The sequence below is a fragment of the Rhea pennata genome, chromosome Z (assembly GCF_028389875.1).
Source record: "Rhea pennata isolate bPtePen1 chromosome Z, bPtePen1.pri, whole genome shotgun sequence".
NCBI classification, from domain to species: domain Eukaryota; kingdom Metazoa; phylum Chordata; class Aves; order Rheiformes; family Rheidae; genus Rhea; species Rhea pennata.
In genome coordinates this window covers 5,770,938-5,791,266 of record NC_084702.1, presented here as the reverse complement: position 1 = coordinate 5,791,266, position 20,329 = coordinate 5,770,938, and the positions used below count along the sequence as shown (strand labels likewise).

General features: G+C 38.2%; 1 protein-coding gene across 1 annotated transcript in view; it reads left to right on the top strand.

Moving 5' to 3' along the window:
* Positions 1-20,329, top strand: part of ELAVL2 (ELAV like RNA binding protein 2) — a 47,087-nt gene that overhangs the window by 17,468 nt on the left and 9,290 nt on the right. Inside the window, exon 2 of the mRNA XM_062599228.1 lies at positions 2,924-3,027. Within this exon, the coding sequence (XP_062455212.1) occupies positions 2,924-3,027 (104 nt within the window). The remainder of the gene's footprint in view (positions 1-2,923; positions 3,028-20,329) is intronic.

The window sequence follows — 20,329 nt, the reverse complement described above, 5'->3', positions numbered from 1 at the left end:
CATCAGACTTACTCTGATGATGTAATGATAAAAGCAACTTCTCTTGGTATTTGTGGGCATTACTGCACTGCTGTGACAATGCTTGATGCTGCTGCTATTGGATTTAGTAAGTGATGGTGGAGTTACCATTGCAGTGAGCAGAGATGAAGTTTCTGACACAGTCCAGAAGAATCTAAGGTCTACATCTTTCTGAATTTTCTCAAAGTAACTAAAACTATGTATGACTGCTGTTTTCTTTCTGCATGTTTAGTTTGGGGCAGACCATATCTGATAAGAGGCCCTGATTTGTATTTTTTTTATTATCTTCTGTTATATTTACTAGGTCTGATGTGTGGGTAGGTGTGTCTGTTTCCCTCCCTCCCCCTCCATTTTGGCTTTTACCACTTCAGGTGATTTCTTCTTTTCCTAAGGATTTAGATAACTAATTCCTTGCTCCTATGACATATGGCCTAATACTTGTGTTCCTCTGGCTAGGCAGAGAAGCCAGCGGCAGGTAGCATATCGCTATACCTTAAAGAGATACTTCAAACAATGCTAAGAAATGTCAACAGGATTAAAATTGTTGAGGGGAATAAGCTTAACTAAGACAATCTAAACATGCAACTTCTACAGTGATGGATGCTATTGCAGATTAGTAGAGCTTTCTCCTTGAAGGCAGTGGAACTGTTTTCTTCTTACTAGTGCAAGTAATAGCTCACAAAAATAAGAAACAAACCATTCCTTCCTTTAGGATAAACTAAGTCTAATGATATTTACTGCTCTGAGTTCTGGAATAAATAGTAGTAGTTTTTGAAGGTGTAGAAAGGCTAAACTCTAGATATTGGGAAGATCTAAACATAGAGCAGGAAGAATAGTAGAGCACCAAGGTAGATAACATGAGGAGGTGTTAGAGGGTTTCAAAATGGGAGAGTCAGTAAGTACAAACTACTGGGGCAAGGGCTGGGTGCGACTGACTGTGTGTCTTGAGGTAGTACGAGAGTAAGCTGCATTTTAATACACACTTTAGTATGCATTTAAATATGAATTAAATTACTTATTCTTTGGATGGATGTAGCCTTCCTTTCTTCCTTCTGCCTTAACCTCTTGTGGACTCTGACAAATGTGCACTTTGAATGTGTTTCTAGCCTTGAAAGCAAGTATGTGATAATCTTAGCTGATTTCTATCTTTCAGTATATGAAGTTAGCTGGTGTGGAGGAGACTTGTAATGATCTGGCTGTTTTTATGTGAAAAATACATCATGTGAGCACAAGAGCAGAACAAGAGCAGAAATCATTTTTAGGTGCTTTTATTTTTTTTTTTTTTTTAAAAAACCTCCCTCTGGAAATAGTCACCATAGTGATGAGACAGTCTTCAGAGAAATCAGTCTCTGGAAAAAAAGCTATTTTCTTCAATGTTTGTGGCTGAAATAATGCTCCTGTCTAGGAGATGACTGATAGCAAAACCAAAAATCAGCATTTCTGTTTCAGAAGACAACTAAAATAAAAGCCATGCATAAAAAAAAAGGCATTGCTTTAGATTGTATGTGGCTGTGGGTGTTGGTTTTTGATTTATTTTTGAGCATTTGTTGGCAGCAATTTCTACTGACAATAGCAGTGAAGGTGATGGGTACAGAAATTACCCTGCTGTAATCAGTAAGGAAAAATTCATTTTTTGAATAATTAAGTTCACTATATTTTTTGCTTTATGTACTATTTAAAACATATTACAGAAATACTTCAAATGAACTTAGTAGATATAGAAGCACTTTTATTTATTTTGGCAATTAGTGCCTTTGTTATGTTTTTGTGTGGTGTTATCTTGCATTTCCTACTCAGCTAGCTCCAAGGTAGTATTTCCAATTAGTGTCTTGTGAATGAGAAATGCTGGATGCTTTTCTTTGCTTCGGCTTGTTGACTCTGGCTTTTTAGACCTCATTTTTGTACAGTTTCATTGAAAAAATCAAGCAGTATGGAAGATCATCTTTAAAAAGCTCTGTGCAAATGGGTAGTATTCTTACTAGGCGGTATACCTTCTGCTACATTAAGTTTTTGTACTTAAACGTTCACATTTTTTTACTTGTGCTTCAGTACAAATCTTTTAAAAATGATATACTGAAGGCAGCTAGTTCATGATGGTATATTCTAGGCTTTGAAATTGTTGAAAGATGACATTGCTACTAAGCTTTCAGGTGTTAACAAGCACTTAAGCTGAGAATACACCGTTAAAATGGGCAGGAGTTCAATAAGAGGTAATTAAAAATACTTTATGGCCATCTGATCTGAATTACAGATGCTAAAAGAATCTGAAAATGGTGTATGTTTGTTCTAAAGATATTTAGTTGCTGTCCAGTCATTTGTAGCTGTTGCCTCACATACAGGAATGAAACGAGCTTTTAAACTCCTCGTTACTGTGACTGTCTGTACTTAGAGTGTAAATAAATCTGTAGAAATGTTCAGCTTCAAATATAACTTCTAGCTCAGATATTAGAATTCTGATCCTGAAGTATATGTGTTAGTTTTAAAGCACTATTGCAGAATTTGACATTATACTCTATACACTCAGGTATGGAAGCTCAGAGCTAAGCAAGTGGTGTGGGTAGGTACATATTTTGACCTTTGAAGGTCTTGCACTTCTGCTAACTCTCTAACTGATTATAACAAACTCTGGAACCTATTTTTCATAAATAATTTAAGTCCTTCATTAAACTTGCTGTAGCTGTTTATGTGTTGGACCTGGGACAGTCCTTGGGAACAGAGAAAAGCTAGATAAAACACTAATGTTGCTGGAAAAATTAGGTGTTAAGAGCCTCTGAAAGTTTGATACTTGAAGTAGATACTGTTTTTAATGTAAGCAGTTCTTGCTCAGTGTGTCTATGTACATTTTAAATATCTTTGTTATGTAGTACTGCAGTGCTAGTTACCATTTTATTTCCTTTTAAATCAGGACAGAGCTTAGGATACGGCTTTGTGAACTATGTGGATCCCAAGGATGCCGAAAAAGCTATAAACACGCTGAATGGATTGAGACTTCAAACTAAAACAATAAAAGTAAGTAATGTTATTTATATTTTAGTGTAACTCAAATGTCTTGATTCATTGATAATAAGAGGAATGATTCATTTCCCCTTTCCAAGTGGAATCGAGGCATTCCACTAATGTTAGTCGTATCAGCTAGGACTTCACCATGGAGCAGATTGTTAGCTGGTGCTTAGCATAAATGGACTTTACTTAAATTTAGAGAAAGATTCTGGTTAGACTGAAGATTTCTAGTTAGATATAGAAAAGTTAGATTTTTATATACTTCATTTGTTAACAGTTTGGACATAAGCTCAACAACAGATTGCATGTTACATGCTTGATTATATGCAACATTGCATTTATGTAAGTCTGAGGATATGGCAGAATTTACTTTGTGCAGTCCTTACTTTCTCAGAGAACATGATATGAATTGCTTTTTAGTGTTTTCTTTGTTTTATGGTGGTAGTGGCTTGTTTCTTTTTAGAATTTCTTAAAATGAAGTCTCTGAAATAACTAGTTTGATGAATTGCTAGATTCCTAGCATTATGAGGTTCTTTTGTAGCTGTGGTTCATCTGTCTGTTCGCCTACGCTGTTTAGGATTCTTTTGTTTTTTGCTTAGTGTATATAGTTACCCTGCCCCTCTTGTTTCTAGAAATTTTCTGCCTAATCAAATTTAGGAAACAGAAGTAATCTGAGTTTACCTTTCTTACCAGTGCCTATTCTTACTCCAGTCAACCGCATTTTCTTCTTGCAGATAAACTGGCTTAATGTTTCTCCAAATTCATTACCTCGGTTGTGGTGGTGGGGAAATGACTTTCTAATTAGCATCTGATTTTAGATACGCGTTTCAGGTTTCGTTTTAAGATTTGCTTTGAAATATAGTCTTAATCATCTCATTATCAGAAGAGTGACAACATAATACTTTGAACAATTGTTTGGGCTCTAAAATCTCATGAGAGAAGATGAAATAAATTTTTTTTAGGGAATGCTGACTTTTGAACATGGTTCACAGGTGCTGCTGGCTAAAGGCAATGCATATGTCCACCAGTCCATTCTTCATTAAACAGCATGGTATGTTAGTGATCAGCTAGTGACTTGAGCAGTGACTGCACTACTCAAGAGTCAAACTTGAGCTATAAGATAAAACTTGCTTCGGAGGGGATGTGAGCTGTAAAAAAGAAGGAAAAGACAAAAGCTCTCAGCCCCTTTAAAAATGATGTAGAGACAAAAACAACGTATCAGTGATTATGGCTTAAAAGCCCTGCCTGTTCTGGGTTTGTAAGACTTAATGCATGAATACTATTTGAAATTTATAAATATTATTGTTTAACATAATGAACAATAGCAAGGGTGTAAGATATTGATAGAAGCCTAGTTGCAAAAAGCTTCCTGTTTTGCTTTTAGCAGACTCTTTGTCTGTGGGCAGACTTACTTCCTTAATTTACTTGGGAAGAATTTTGGAAGTCACTTAACTCTCCAAAAGAGCATACGGTTTTTTGAAGCTGTTGTCTTGATGTGATGGGAGAGGAGGGGGGAATGGAATTGTGCTCCACTAATGTACATTATGTTTTGGCATTTAAGATGTTGATCGCACAAATTAAGAGGAGAAAAAAAAGCTTCTATCAAGGATGAGATGTTGAAAGTTCTGGAGGCTGTATAGCCAGACACAAAAAGAAAATGCTATACATGTGGAGAATCTAGCCAGGCCTCCCAAATCAAAACAATCACCCAAGGTGGCTGTCAGTCTGTTGGTTTATGCTTCCAAGATGTGAATTATTAATTCCTTTTCACATTGCTAAGCAATCAATGCAAACAGGGATTGTATTTCTGCAAATAAAAAATGTTTTTTGAAACAATTTTGAAAGGGGGGGGAAGTGAAGGTGGAATGGATAAGTAATAGGGGATGACAGTGTTACTTTACTTCTTCCGCCTTTGATATGCACACACATGCGCACTTATTTGTGTGTGTGTGTGTATCTATAGCTAACTATCTATATAGGGAACTTGTGCCATAGCCAAAATGATGACATCTTCATTAAAATAAAACCATCGTCTAGCTAGAAAAATCTGAGTGTTGCCTGTTAGATCAAATTCTCATTCTGATTAAGTGTTCAATTCCAGCTAGTTCCAGCAGCAGCTTTCAGTAAGAGGGAGGAACTGTTGCACCTTCCTCCTCTGTCCCTCTTCTCCTTTCCTGCTCCATTTCTGGTAATGCTTCAATGACTTTGATGTTCTTCCAAGACAGGTGTTATAAGAATCTGGCTTTTCCTGCTTCCACACTGCTGGAGCCAAGGGGATCTCTAACCTGCTTTGAGAATTAAGGCATTTGTGTATGAGAAGTGTGGCAGTTACTTGAAATGTAGTTAATCAAGAGTATCTACATTCAGCTGTCACCAAGCAGAAGTGCCCCAACCTCCTGTGAAGCACTTTATAATTCATATATTTTTCAAGTCAGTTCTGAAGCTAGACTAAGCAGAAGTAAAGTTAATGTCCTAGGCCTTGTTGCAAATGAACACCTGAGATGAAGTCTTTCCTGAGGCCTCTGCACCAGGACCTTTGCAAAGCTGATGGGCAGTTCACAGACTACAGTGTTCCTATCTATGTAGAGCTGATACTTCAGCTGAACAGTTTCAGTTTCATCAAACTTGGAAACCAAACCTTATTTAGCTGGCTACTGAAGATTTATGTTATGCAGTGGACTTTGTAGAGATTTTTATATACCATCATATGAAAAATAATTGGATTGGTTAGTACAGTTAGTGGGGTTTTTGACTTCCTAAAATAAATAAATTTGAGTTATATGTGTCTACAACATATATTGATGCAAGGAAGTTTAAAAAAGAAATTCTAGGACATGTGCAAAAAGTTAGGTATTTTGCCAGATTTCTGGTTGAAAATGTCCATTTTCGTATTAGTTACTAAAATTGGAAAGAACGTCTTTGGCTAGGTAGTGGACATTCTGATACCAGCTGACATAAAAAAACATTCCCACTTTGAGTGGGAAGTATTCTGACCCTGGTGTGTGATATTCTGGTCTGAGTAAATGATGGGTGCCTTGGTTTTGCTGCTTCTATTCCAGTCTGCTGTTCATTTGGTCTATTCTTTTGATGCTTAAAGGGGCTGCCATCTTACTAGTATTTCAAGAGAACAGTATGTAGAAAACATGAATTTACAAAATGCTGTTTTAACTTCTGACAGATAGCAATATCAAAACCTATTAGCCTGATACTTCCTTTTTTTTTTAAATGTGAGATGTTTTATGGAATAGTTTATAGACCTATTTGTAAAAAAATCTAATTAAATTTCAGCTCTATTCCTACAAGGCAATTAACAGCAGTCTTTAGTCTTATCTTGGTGCCAGTTGTCTCAGTTTCTGTTTTGACCGGAGTATTTAAAACTCTCTGGATGGCATTGATATTGCAGGTGCATTGGGATATGTTATGTAAAGAGCTAGCTCTGGTAGGCACTATACTCAGACACTTGGCAGTACTCACGATGTATGCATGCGAAGTTTATTTGCAGCAGCATACTTTTTTTTTTCTTTTTTTCCAGGCAGGCTGTTAAGTTTGAGTTTCATTTAATTTTACAGCTTTAGTGCAAAAACTAAACTTCCTGTAATGTAAGGAAGAGGTAAAACACTTTATATGATTTCTCTTCCAGAGGAATATACTGCTAGGAAGCATTTAGTCTCCATTTTATTTAAGAGCCAATGAAATATGTATTTCAGTGTCTGGACTAATTCTTTTGCTTATCTACTTGCTTGCCCATGATTTTGGGATGGTTTTTAAGGGCTGTAATGGAACGATTAGCCATTTTTGAACACACAGTGAAGTATCAGAGGAGCAAACAGTGTAAGAAATGGTTATAACCTGTAGATAATGATAGAAAAATTCAGCTGCACCTTCTGTTGCCTTGGCTCCTGTGTGGAGGAGAAGAAAGCAAATATATTATCAGTGACTTCCCCTCCCATTTTTCTAACTCTAAATTCCTTCAGAAATAAGAAGCTACAAATGAAATTGTTTATCCAAAATGGGGGAGCATTTTTCAGTGTGATGTGAAAGTACGGTGAGCTTCCACACCTAAAAAAGGATTGGGCAAGCCAGTCTTATCCTTTTGAGCTGACACAGGTGGTAGGGTGCTTTGTAGGAGGCACCTTTTGACCTAGATTATAAGGACTAGTAAGAGAAATAAGAGAACATCAAACCTTGACTTTCCTTTGCAGATGCTAGACTGCTCCAGCAAAGGCTGTGGTCTTTGGTGGATTAGAGCTCCTGTGAGGCAGAACTGACAGCAGTGGTGCCAAATGTTCCTTGCTCCTTCTGAAGGTGACCTGGGGCTCATAAGCTTCCTGCTGTCTGACCCTAAGTGCTCTGGTGTGAGAGGGTGTAAAATGTCAGAGGATCTACAAGCTGGTAGACGGTTTTCTTGGTCAGTATTGCTGATGATACATGTATAGATGCATAAGCAAATATGTATGTTAAAGGAAAAGAAAAACTGTGCTGGCCGAAGATCTAGGAATTCGATCCTTTATAAGATAGCCAAAAAAAAAAAAAAAAAAAAATCTAGTAAGGTTTCTTTTTTAAAATTCTTTGGACTATTAGAATGTTTACATGAGTAATTATCACCTGTCATGGGAATAGAGAGTTAAGAAATATTTTATCTAAAGTATTAAATCTATAGGTTTTCTTCCCACTCTTTCCTAACTTTGCATATATTAAAAAGAGTAAGGCTTAACATGTAACATTATTCCAACAGGAAGTTAGCAGAAAGTTTATTTGGCAGATTTTTGGCTACACTACAAAGATACCCTACTTTGTCATGACTGTCACTTAGTTAACTACCCTACTGTAGAAAGTTGTGTAATGGAAACAGTTGTGATTTCAGTAAAACAGTGAATACTGCTATATTAGCATTAGAGGTACCCAAAAGGCATGCGGTTGATTAGGAGGAACTTAGTGAGGGATGTGCCACAAATTTCCCTAATGTCCTCTGAGAAAGGATGTTCCTAAAACTTAGCATTTTGCAACTTATTTTTGCTTAGTCCTGTGAAGCTTTACTTAGGTTTGCAGTAGTATTTATTTAAAGGAATTATGTTGCAATTTAATTACTCAAGACCTCAACCTTTATGACCTTGTGACAGTGCGTTTGAAAATGCTGTGTATGCTTCATAGGAAATAGAGAATGCTGAAGAGATAAATATGCTAGCCTATTCTCTGCACAAACGCAACAGGTAAAGGTTATCTTGAAATTGTTCCTACTTCTGTGCTGTCCATATTTGTAGGAGAAAATTTTAGTAATGTCATTTTTAATATCATTTTTCACTGGCTAGCAGTGAAGTATATATGGGTTGTGTAAAAAGTCTGTTAAAATACCAGGGACAAATGAACTGTGAAGGTGAGAAAAAGAAGCCCTCCTCACCACTTCTGTTTTGTTCTTCTAGCAGTAAAAAGTATTGATCTAGTGAGCAGCAAAAAGGGATCCTATTTGGAGATTTAATTAAACCTATTGAATTTTATTGATGCTATCAGTCACCAGAGATGGAGAGCAAGGTGCCAGACTACTTAATGGTCTTGACAGGGTAATTAAATACCTAAGGACTGTATTCTTAAGATAAAATTGAAGTGCTTCAACAGATCTGAAGCAGCAAAACAATTTGTCTAGAAAATGAGGTAAAGGTGTTTTTCCCTTAACTTCTGCAGGAGTTACATAAATGGTAATTATACAGTCTTTTAGCTATCTTACAGTTCAGCTTTGACAGCCTTTCCAATTTAAACCCCCTCCTCACCCCACACATGCTTTTTTACCTCCAGATGAAGCTTGTTATTCACTGAGACTTAAATCTACTCAGACTCTGAATGTTACTTAACCAGCCAACTTGAGCTGGTTAAGTGTTTTTCATATTGCAGAATAATATTGAGAGGAAGATTCACTTACAAATGCACACTGCTGTCATTTTCTGTAAACTATATTAAAGCCACATGATTGTTCCATAATATCTGATCCCTTTGAGGAGAATAAAGTTCAGTCTGGCAGACTGAACTTTAAGATATGCTAATCTCTCCGTGAGCAACCTCATAGTTTCTTCTTCGGCTCAGGTCCTGAATGTATTGCGTTGCAGCTGATCAGGTTTCCTCAAAGAAGACCTTGCTTACCCAGGGGTAGAGACCCTATGGACTAATCTAAAACTGTGCTGAGCAGATTTACTGACACAACCCTTGGTAAGGGTAGGTCTTTTCTGAGCCTACGTAGGGGTTTCTGACCCAGAAATAGAGATACAGAAACAGTTGGATGCTTCTGTATAGGGTTGAGGGAAGACTTCGAGCATTGCTTAAGAGCCAAACTCTAAATAACCTTCCCCTCTCTCACCCCACCAAAGAAAAATAACAAAAAGCTCTCTGTTACTGGAACCACTAACATTTTTAGGTCCTTTGCCATCCTTAAGCCATAGAGTCCTTTAAAGGGTTTTCTTTCTTTGCATGTCTCAAATACTGCAAATGCTATGTGGAGAAATCTGTCAGGGCTTTTTAAATTCCAAAATCTGGGTTTTCTTGTAAGAGTGCTTTTATTATTGTAAAATATAGTCCTTTATTTTTGCAGTTATGAAAGTCTTGAGAAATTGATTGACCTCAGCTAATGGCTTTCCATTTTTTTTTTGGCAGGTTAATTAAATATTGACTTTGGGCATCTCTTATCCATGCAGTAATACTTTTTACTGAAAGATTTAAGTTAAAATCTTCTGGAGAGGTTGTAGCTGTAAGTGGCATTGGACATGTGCTTCCTGTGTTTCTGAAAGGTATATGTGTGTGGAATGACTAATGTGGGAGACACACAAGGAATCTTCTTGCCTGTCTCTCTCTCCTTAGCACCTCTCTGAACAGAAACATGGAGAAGTTGAAGTAAATTTGTTTCCCTCAGAGGAGAGGAAAACACTTGAATAGACTCTCCTCTTTGACTCCAAAACCAGAACTAAACTGGCTGGATTTTATTGTTCTGGATCTTTCTCCTGTGGAGGGTATTTTCCTGTGTACTCTTGTCCTATGAAGTATGAATTAACTATTTCTTACTCCTGGGCATGTCTGAAATTTGTAATACTACTATGCAATGTTTGAGTATAAATAGGACATCCATCAGATAAGAACAACAAAGTATGAAGGAGGACTTTCATGGACTATCAGAAAGTAAAAGTGGGGAAACTGGGAAACAAAAGAAGAGCAGAGACTGGGAATCACATCTCCTTTATTCCTTATCTTTACATAGTACTTATAAGTAAAGAGTACTTAAATCTCTAAACAATTACATAGGCGTTACTGCAGATTTTAAACTAGTTGTCTATATTACAGTCCTTTTAAAGGAAAGAGAGCAGCATTGCTATTCTGTGATTGTAGTACATAATTCTCATTACTGACCTCTTCCTACACTGAAATAGGTAAACTTAATTATCCACTTTCTTCTGAATAGCATACTAAACTTCTATTTTTATAAGTAAAAATCATACCATCTTGAGCATTTCTGGGAACACCTCTGATTCTGCTCTTCACTTTAGTAGCATTTCTAATCAGTTTCTGTTGTTAACATTAGATGCTAATTGCGTTTGCTTTAATACACTAAACAGCACTTGGGATCTCTTATCTCCACTTCAGACCAAGTCTTAAGAAAACCTGTGTTGCTTTGTGACTGGTACAGCAGCAGTTTGTTAATATGACGTTCTTCCTCTTCCTTTTGTCCTAAGGAGGACTCCAAGCCTTCTTCCTCTGAATTGTAATGCAAATGCAGATTCTTAAATGCAGATTATTTCTGGAAGAAGACTGATTAGAGAATGCTAGTGTAGTAGGAAATATGCAGGACTTGAGTGTGGTAAAGAAAGAATATAATCAAGAGCTAGGAACTGAATCTGTCAAATGGAGGTGAAGTGTGATACCAAATTAGAGTATCATCTTCAAGGTGATGCAAGGTTAATCTTTATGAATACTTAATCTAAAATTCATCAAGCCATCCTCGCTGAATTAAGTAACCTTTGCTAGGAGGTGTTCTTTGGCTTGATAGCTCATTCTGTCTCTTACATGCCTCTTCCATGACACAAGATTTGGCTAGTGCATGAGCTGACCATATGCAAATTACATGAATTGTTACATGTTTACACTCTATTCCTAATGAAAAGAAGTCCAAAACAAATTTAGAAAGGATTTTGGGAAAGGATTTTTTTATTGTCAAATATCTCTTGATCTAGTACTATGACACACATGAAGACTCCTGAGTGGACTTTGGAAAAAGTCTAGTTGATTCATGAAAAATCTTAAGGATTTGGGCGTTTTCATATTTTAAATTATCATCTCCTCCTTCCAGCTACATGAAAATCTTGATGAAATACCAGCGTTCCTTGTTTGCATTCTTAATTTGTCACTAACACTTCCAGTGAATATTTTCAGGGAGTTAGTAGAACCACATAAACATACAAAGCATCAGAATGGTGCATTACTGAAGTGCAGGATCAGCTTGATCTCTCCTTGTTTTGAGTCCATTATCTGTTGCTCTTGCATGAAGTACCTTTGAAATAGTTGCTTGTGGAAGATTCTTTCACAAGTTGGAAGGTTTTTATGTTTGTTTAGTTGTTTGTTTGTTCAGAGGCATCCCTCCCAAGAATTGTGGAACAAAGGATTATTTCATGGTAGCTATTGAATTTTACAAAGAGTAGGCCTGCTGTTCTAATTGAAGCATTTCCACTACCCAGAGAAACCTTGCAAACGGCCTTGTCAGACATGCACCTTGTCAGAAAGATGGCAAATTTGCCTGTTTCGTCTGGACTATAAAAGAAAAATGAGAATATAAATCCGTCTGGAATTGATTTAGCATCTGGGAACTGTTAAACAGAGATTGATGCCTGAAGTCTCGTAAGGATATCCCTCCCTTTATATCAATTTCCATCCTCGTGACCGCACATTTTCCAAATAAAACGTGCATGCTCAGATAATGGTGTTATCTGAGGGTGTGAGAGTTGATCAGAATCAAGGCTTCTAGAATCCAAAGCAGAAGGTCCAGGTCTACCTAGGAATCTCAGCATGGATTTGAAGTGGGAAGATAAGGGCAGGAGGGAGAGGTTTTTTTTGTTTGTTTGTTTTTGTTTGTTTTTAATAAAGTCTTTATTGAAACAGTGGCTCTGATCATGCCTGTTGTTGCCTTACATGGTGAATTAGCCTACAAGAGCCATCCTTTTTTTGTTTGGTACTGCTGTGAATCAATATTGCCACTATCCAGTGATTGAACTGACCATATTTTATTACAGAATTCATGCCTTAGTGGCTGACCTCGTGGCAGTGTGGAAAATGAGTTAATGACTTTTTGACAAAAGACCAGAGTCTTACCTGTGTCAACAGGAGTGCTCAGGTGCTTTACATAGCAAGTCTTTAGCATGTAGAAAAAGGTCCTGGTTTCATGAGGAGATATTTCTGTGCTTCATTTCAAGATTGCCTGTATAATAGTATTGGGAAACAACAATTCCCAGTCTAAAGAATTCTAGCTTTATCTAGAAAATATTTCATCTTGAGGATTTGATTGAGACCTTCCCAGCTTCTTAAGTCTGATTGTTTCTAACAATCTGCTACTACCTTAAGCCTTCAGTCTGTCTTCTCATCCACATAAGACCTGTTGGTGGGTCTGACTTCCTGTTAAAGCTTGTGGCTTCTCTGTGCTGAACTTGCTGATCGTCTCTGCCTTAATAATAACTAAATTATACCTGATTCTGAGGAAGTCTGGGCTAAAAGAAGTGGTTTAAAATATTGAGCTGGAACTTGGACACAGAGTTGAAGCCAGACTTTCCAATAGATTTCCATGCTGAGCTCAACTGCCTGAGTGGCCAGCCCAGTTTCCTAGCCCTTCTGTGGGGTAGGGTTTCTGATCTGCTGTTGGATGACAGGTGAGGTCTGCTGAACATGAGCTGCACAGCAGGGTGATTAGCACAAGTTCTCATCTCCTAAGTGACAAGAGCCATGTACAGAACCGCACCACATAGTCAGAAGAAAGGAAAGTACAAAATATTTTGATTTTGGAAGGGTGTAGACTTTCTCTGCTGTGAACTCATATCACTGATCTTCTCTGTCCATTAACTAACTTGAAAATCAATTGAAGGCTCAGATGCTTCAATGAAAAGTAATTGCATAGGTCATTCCTTAGCCTTGAGAAACATACTCTTGTGCTATTTTTTTCCCATGCTCTTTAAGCATGTTGAGTATTCATTTGTGAATCTTAGTAGGTGCACTGTGGTATATTTAGCTTACAGCTCTTTGGCAAATTCTTATTTACTAGATAGAATTTTTCTAGCTCAAAGGAAGAACTTAAAACATAGCTACTCCTAGATTTGCTTAGCCATGCTCATGTAAACTAGTATGCTTGTCAGATCATTCTGAACATTGTATTTAGGTCTGTTTACATAAAAAAATTTGTAAAGGAGTAGAGCTTCAATATTATTTTAGCTTGGCTGTTGATTTGGGTTTGGAAAGAGCTGTCTTCGTTACCGTAGCTCTCCTTGAATGTATGTTGTGGGGGGATCCTTTATTAAAAGTACATTTAGTGTGTTACAATATCCAAGATTTACTAGCTTTGTATGGCATTTACATAAGTACCAGGCTTTCTATATACATGTGTATGTATGTAGTCTGAGATAGTCTATATACATATATATGTGTGTGCTGTTTTATACAACCCTTGAAGAAAAAGACAGTATAATGATGAGCCATATACCTATGTGTGAAGTACAGTTCCTTATCATTAAAGAAAAGTACCATTTACTTCACTATGGCCAGTTCTAGTTGTGGTAATTTCATAGTGGAATAGAAGCAGCAGGTTGGTCTGTTCATTCTTGTAGCTGAGCTGGGCACAAAATAGACATTAGATCTGATAACTTATCTGCTTAGGCCTATATCTTGAGAATTAGTTCTACCTGTCAGCAGACCTACTGCTTTTCATGAGCTCTGAACTAAAATAGCAAAAAAGCCTCCCAGCGCAGTCATTACAATACTTTTATTAGTGTCCCTTTTTGAAAGTGATCCATTGCAGTGGTGGCTATAAAGGCAGAGTCTCTATTAGGTATGGGACACTTATTTCATTTCAACATATAACAACATATAGGTGAAGCTGTATCTTCTGTATTTTTGCAAGGTTGAGTCTAAACTACTTTTAGAGGAGGAATTCTATTATATTTCTAGTTTATATTTTGCTTGCAAAAACAAATGCTGGTGCAGACAAGCTCGCTCTTAAACTCAGAACCATATATGCATGTTTAACAAAGTAGTCTTGTGCATACTAAGAAGGCTGGTCTCTAAGCTTTCTGTCTGGAACTATCTCTGATGTTTGAGTATGAGTAGGAAGTGAACTTTGTGTGGAGTTGCAAGATGGCTAGAGACAGTGTCTTGATATTTATACGTACGACAAATCAGTATTTCAGGATGTTATCATTGCTGTGCATAGTGTGCGAAGATTCTGGTATGCATTAGTCAGGGACAGGAGCTGTCACTGAGGTACTTCCTGCATTGTGTAATCTACTTGCCATTGATGTATGTTCTTAGTTGTGAAAAATATCTTTGAAAAATATTTCAAGAATTTAAAGAGAATATAATGAAAATGAACTTGTAATGGTTATATTTAGTGATGAGAATTCATAGCTTTCATTTGTGTGTTTATTTTTTACTTTAAGTTGCATTCAGTTTGGGCCTGGACTCCTGTGTCAAACTCTATTCCAAATATGCGTTAACAGCCACCGCTGAATCAGGAGCCATTGTGAAAGAATTCATATGTATTTGCCAAATATAAGTTACAGTAGATATCTTGGCAGATCTTGGTTCTGTAGTACATTTTCTAAACTACAAAATGTTTTCTGTGGTGGGAAGGGGCTGGGAGAGTTAGTTCATAGGTGACAGCATTTTCCAATGGTATGAATTTCCTTTTGGATGTCCAGTTGGGTTTTGAATATCTCTGAGGATATTCAGAGAATCTCTCTGGGCAACCCTTTGCAGTATTTGATCACTCTTGCTAAGAAAAAGTATTTTCTTATTTGCAAGTAGAGTTTCCTGTTTCCATTTGTGCTCATTCCTCTCAGACAGGACAAGAGGCAATCTGACTGCTTACATCCCCATATCAGGTGCACACAGGTAAGATTCCTCTAAGCCTTCTCTTTTCCTGCCTAAGCAATCCAGCTGTCAGCCTCTCTTCATATGTCAAATGCTGTAGTCCCTTAACTACCTTTGTGGCCCTTCACTGGACCTGTGAAGGATGCATCTTTCATCAATGCACTCCAGAAGCCTCCTGGATTAATGATGGCCTTCTGTGTTGACCTCCCAGCAGATACCAGTGTGGTTCAAGTCCTCCAGAAGGACCAAGGTCTGTTAATGTGAGGCATCTTCGAGTTGTCTGAAGGCCTCATCTACTTCTTCCTGATCAGGCCAGTCTATAGCAGACATGCGCTTAATTGTCGCCCATACTGGTCTTCCCTCTAATCAGCTCTCAGCTGACCTCTCACTGGTCCCCAACAGGTCTCTCTACATCCTCATGGCTCCTGTACATAGAGGGTAATGCCCCCTCCTCACCTTCCCAGGCTGTCCTTCCTAAATGGCTTGTATCCCGCCATTGTAGCACTCCAGTCATATCCTGTATGACCCACAGTGTCTCTGTGGTGATTCTGAGATCATAGCTGTAAATTCACACAGATCTCTAACTTCTCCTGTTTGTTCCCCATGCTGCACACATTACAGCACAGGCACTGCAGTGGGCACCCAGTCATGCTCATGTGCCAGAGAAGGTATGAGAGCTTATATGTGAAGTGGTTCCCCTTTGGTCTTGTATTGTTGGTCTTGGGGTCCCTTCTGTCCCACATCAGCTTTCATCTTCTTGTTGCCAGACCAGGCATCACTTCCTTACTTGACTGTGGATTGTCACTTGCCCTGCCCTGTTATTCCTAGTTCAAAGCCCTCCTTACCAAGTTGGCTTGCCTGTTCGCAGAGATGCTTTTGCCTCACTTAGGAAAATCCCATGTCTTCCAAGTAGTCTCTGATTCTCAGAGGGGGTTGCATGGTCATCAACCATGCAAAGTCCCTCCTGTCAACACCAGCTATGCAACCTGTCATGGAACCTCAGGATCAGTCCATATTCCCACAAGCCCTTTCCTATCAGCAGAAGGATTAAGGAAGCACTACCTATGCTCCCATGCCCTTGGCCCTCATTCCCAGAGTCACTCTGGATACTCTCCAGGGCTCCCCTGACAGCATCACTAGAGCCCACAGGAGAGGTAATAGGCCAAGACTAGAACAGCTTTTATCAGCATTCTCTCCACAATATCCTGAACCTGAGCACCCAGCAAGCAGCAACCCCCTGCATCCAGACAGCAGGTAGAGTTGGCAGATGGGACCTCCATTATCACAGCAAATAATCTACCACCACAAGCATTTGTTCCATACTCCTGACACTGCATTTCAGACTTAGCAGGTCTGACTCTTGTCAGGACTTTATCCCCTGCTTGCTGCTGAGCCTGTGGATGGGGAAGGAGCTGTCCTACTGCTGCCTGAAGTCACTGTTCTCCCTGTTGCGGGGATTGCTATACAGCAAACACAGGCTGCAGTTGCTTCTCCTGCTGAGCTGCTGGGGGCTGAGATGCTCATCTCTACAGGGTCTCAGAGAGGATATAGTTTTTCTCTCTCTCTTTTCTTTCTCTGCCTCCCCCCACCCCATCTTCCCTGATGCTATGCAGCCTGCTCTGTTCCTTCTGCATACCTCAATATGATGATGTGGCTCCTTGGCCAGCCCACTACTCCTGCAGACAAGGACACTGCCTCTCCAATGGATTATAATGATCTAACAAGTTGTTCTTTGCCACTTTGGGCAGTTTGCTTTCTCAGAAAAACAGGTGTCTTTTCCCTTGAAAGGTAATATAGATTTTTTTTTTCTCTGAAGGTAGCTAACCTCTCAGTGTGTTTCAGAGAAGCAGGTGCCTCTTGTTGTTCCTCAACTACCTGTCTTCCAAAGATTGGTAGTGTTGAACAACCTGTTGATAGTTTGTGCACTCTTGTGCAGCAAAGCACTTGAGAAAGGTGGTGGAGAAAAAGATGAAAAATTTGGCAGAGGCAGATTTAGCATCTGATTTTGCTGTATATGTCCTCACTGGAGATGGTGGGCAAGAGGTGCAGCTGTGTTGGGGACATCAGCATGGTTTCCAGACCTATAAAGTTGTTTCAGTAGCTTCATTCGTGAGAATTATAGCATTAATGCCTGGCTTCACAGAGTTCTGTTAATTAACAGAAAGGTTTGGCTGGCTTGTCTGCACATAATAAGGGTGAATTTTAACTTCATTCCATTTACCGCTGACCTTGAACTGTTGATCAGGCCATCTGACCTATACTGACTTGCTTCCACACTCTCTTAACATGACTGAACAGAAAGGAAAGGAGTCAGTAGTAATACCTTATAGGTCACCATCTGACTTGGAATTTTTCTTTGCTAGACTTTCTTATGCATCTTTTGTCTTTATAAGGAACATATCTTTTTCTGCTCACACTGTGCTTTCTCAATTTTATTCTAATGTAGTGAATCAGAATGTGATCAGTGAGCAGCTGAATGGAGGGTCCCATTACTGCACTAGATAGCTCCATTTTCTAAATAAAATAGCTGTTAAATTTTCATCTATAAAACTACCTCTAGAGTGAACTCTAGACAGTTTGGGGAAGCATCACTCTTAAACATTGCTTAGTAGTTTTGGAAGGCCTTCAAGTATCTTTTTACATAAATTCCTCATCCCACCCCTATTTGGAAGCAGTTTACAAGTCTTATGTTCTTCAATCTTTATTCTGAATGTTTAGATTTTATCACACTTAGGAAGCAGCTTAGTAACAGGTACAACAGTAACAATTCAATCTGAATTTTAAGCTATTTTAAAAACAGTTCTTAATTTTAATTTTAGTTTGTCCTTAATTTTGGACAAACAATGATTGCTGGAGTGTCTCAGTAGAGAGTTGGTATTTGACCTGCAGTTGCAAAGTTTTTCTTATTAATTATAAAGATAAGTCATTGTTTTTCTTCTTTTTCTAGATGATAGTCACTCCTAGAATTTCTAACTTTTCTTCAGAAGACCTTATCAAATGCTTATGCAAAGTAAAAATCTTATCTGAAGGCACACGTAGAACTAGCCAGAACAATTTTCAATATGTCTTAGTTGCAGGTTTTGGAAGAGAGAATGAGAAAACTTCAGATAAAAGAGAGGTGTCAGCAATCCATGCAGCTATGCATGTTTTGTAGACTGGTTTACTTAGTAAGTAGAGCCTTAGCTCCCCTGTATCCATTGACACCAAATTTTGCAATGATAGCTGTTAATTATGTTCAGTTACAAAAAGGACTTTGTTGCCATACCCTCCTAGTTATTTTTGATAATTAGAGATTTTAGCATCTAGTCCCCCAAACAGTTTGTCTTCATTCTCTGGTGTTGGCTCCTTTGTTTTCCTTGTCAAGTGTGAAATAGTTTTATTTCTTAAAGAAGCTTGTAGCCAACTTGGGAAAGTTTCCTTTTCTGTACAGCTTGGACTGTAGTGTTGACTATGTAAGACATAAACAGTCTTATCTTCTTTGGCTGAAAGCAAAGCTTCACTCTTCCCCATGTTTTCCTCTCTGTTACTGTTTACCATTTAGTCTCTCTGTGTACTGAAGAGCATGGAAATGTGTATATTTACACCTGCAGAAGACCAAGAGAAAGACTCAAAATACAGAAACTGTTCTTTGAAGTGCAGGTGCATTTGGAATGTAGGTGCAATACATGCTTCATGCAGGATGAAGATTGAGATTATACAGAATGAAGAAGGAAAAAAAAAGCTATCTCAGACCCCAGATTTGCAAGTATTAGGCCTTGCCTGCAGAGCCTATAATGGCAGTGGCTTTGCTGCATCAAGGGGGGTGGGGGAAGGAGAGTTTTGCTGAACTTCTGTGTTAGACCTTTGTGCCCAGAACTGATAAAATCCTGCCACATTCACAGCTGTCAGAAAATCTGTTGTAAAGCTGGCAATTGAAGGGTAATTTGTATTATCCTTGTCTTAATTGCAAGACTATGATTTCCTCTTATCTTTATTTCTGCAGTTCCACTTGTACTCAGTGTCCTTGAGTTTGCAGATACTCATCTAAAAAGAGGGCATGGTTGATTAAGCAAAAACAGCAAAATGAAGTAACAGTAGGCTCTCTCCTTTCCTTTCCTCCTCTGAAAGAGTTGATGTTGCTGATGAGATTAGGACTTCAGAGTGGTAAATCTTCTCAAGCAAGTTTTAAGAAATCAGGATTATGTATTAGGAATAATTTTACTTTTCCTTAAGAACTCATTAAACTTCTCATCTGCCTTGTGAAAGGCTCTTGGGAATCAGGTATTCTGTCATGTGCAGGAACATAATTGCTGCTCATAGACTGAAACGTCTGTTACCCTGTGTCTTGCTTTCAACAATTTACAGGATTCTATCATTGCTGTAGTTCAAAGAGAAATTCTGAGTAATGTAGGGATACATTATACTGCATGATACTGTAAAATGGCCCTACAGTAGCTCTTACTACTGTAATTTTGACAGCATTGGAGAGGCTTCCTAGGGCAGGTTACAAGTATGTATATCTTGAATGTATTTTGAAATAAGTAGTTTACATTGTCTTCTAGGAATAATCCTATATTGACCTTTGGTAGAGAATACTCCTTGCTTAACAAGAGTCAAGTGAAAATACAAGCTTTAATTATCAATTCCTGGCTAGCTTACAGAGATATGTTTTCTGTCAATTCTGCACCTTGGTGAGAGGAGGAGGAGAAGCCACACACAAGATATCCTAGGAAGTTTTTTCCTCTTCAAAAATCTGAGCTTAGAAAATTATTAACAGATATTACAGAAAAGCAACCTGGGACATGCAAAACTGAGATGAAAAGATTTGTTGAGGGTCATATAGCAGATTCCTGTGTCCAGATGCCACATCTCGAGTTGTTTCATTTCTCTGTTTTATGTCTGAGCTACTGAATGCATTTTTTTTTTTTTTTTTTTTAACTAGAGAAGGGTCTCTGGTTTTCTTGCTGGTGGTGGTTGTCATGAGCTCTTCTGTAGTCAATTCCCTAGTGCATATGCTCATAATAAAAAGGAGAGGGATGTGTGATACAAACAGGGCTGAGCTCCAGTGGAGAGTAAATTGCTCTTTAATGTTGAGGCTTTATTGGAGTCAAAACAACCTGTCTGAAACTGGAAAGTTCTGTGCTATTCTTGTTCTTTAGAACAGGGCACTGACAGCTTTTCTGACCTGATTAAACTTGCACATCTTTATAAAAAAAATTTGGAAGTAAATATG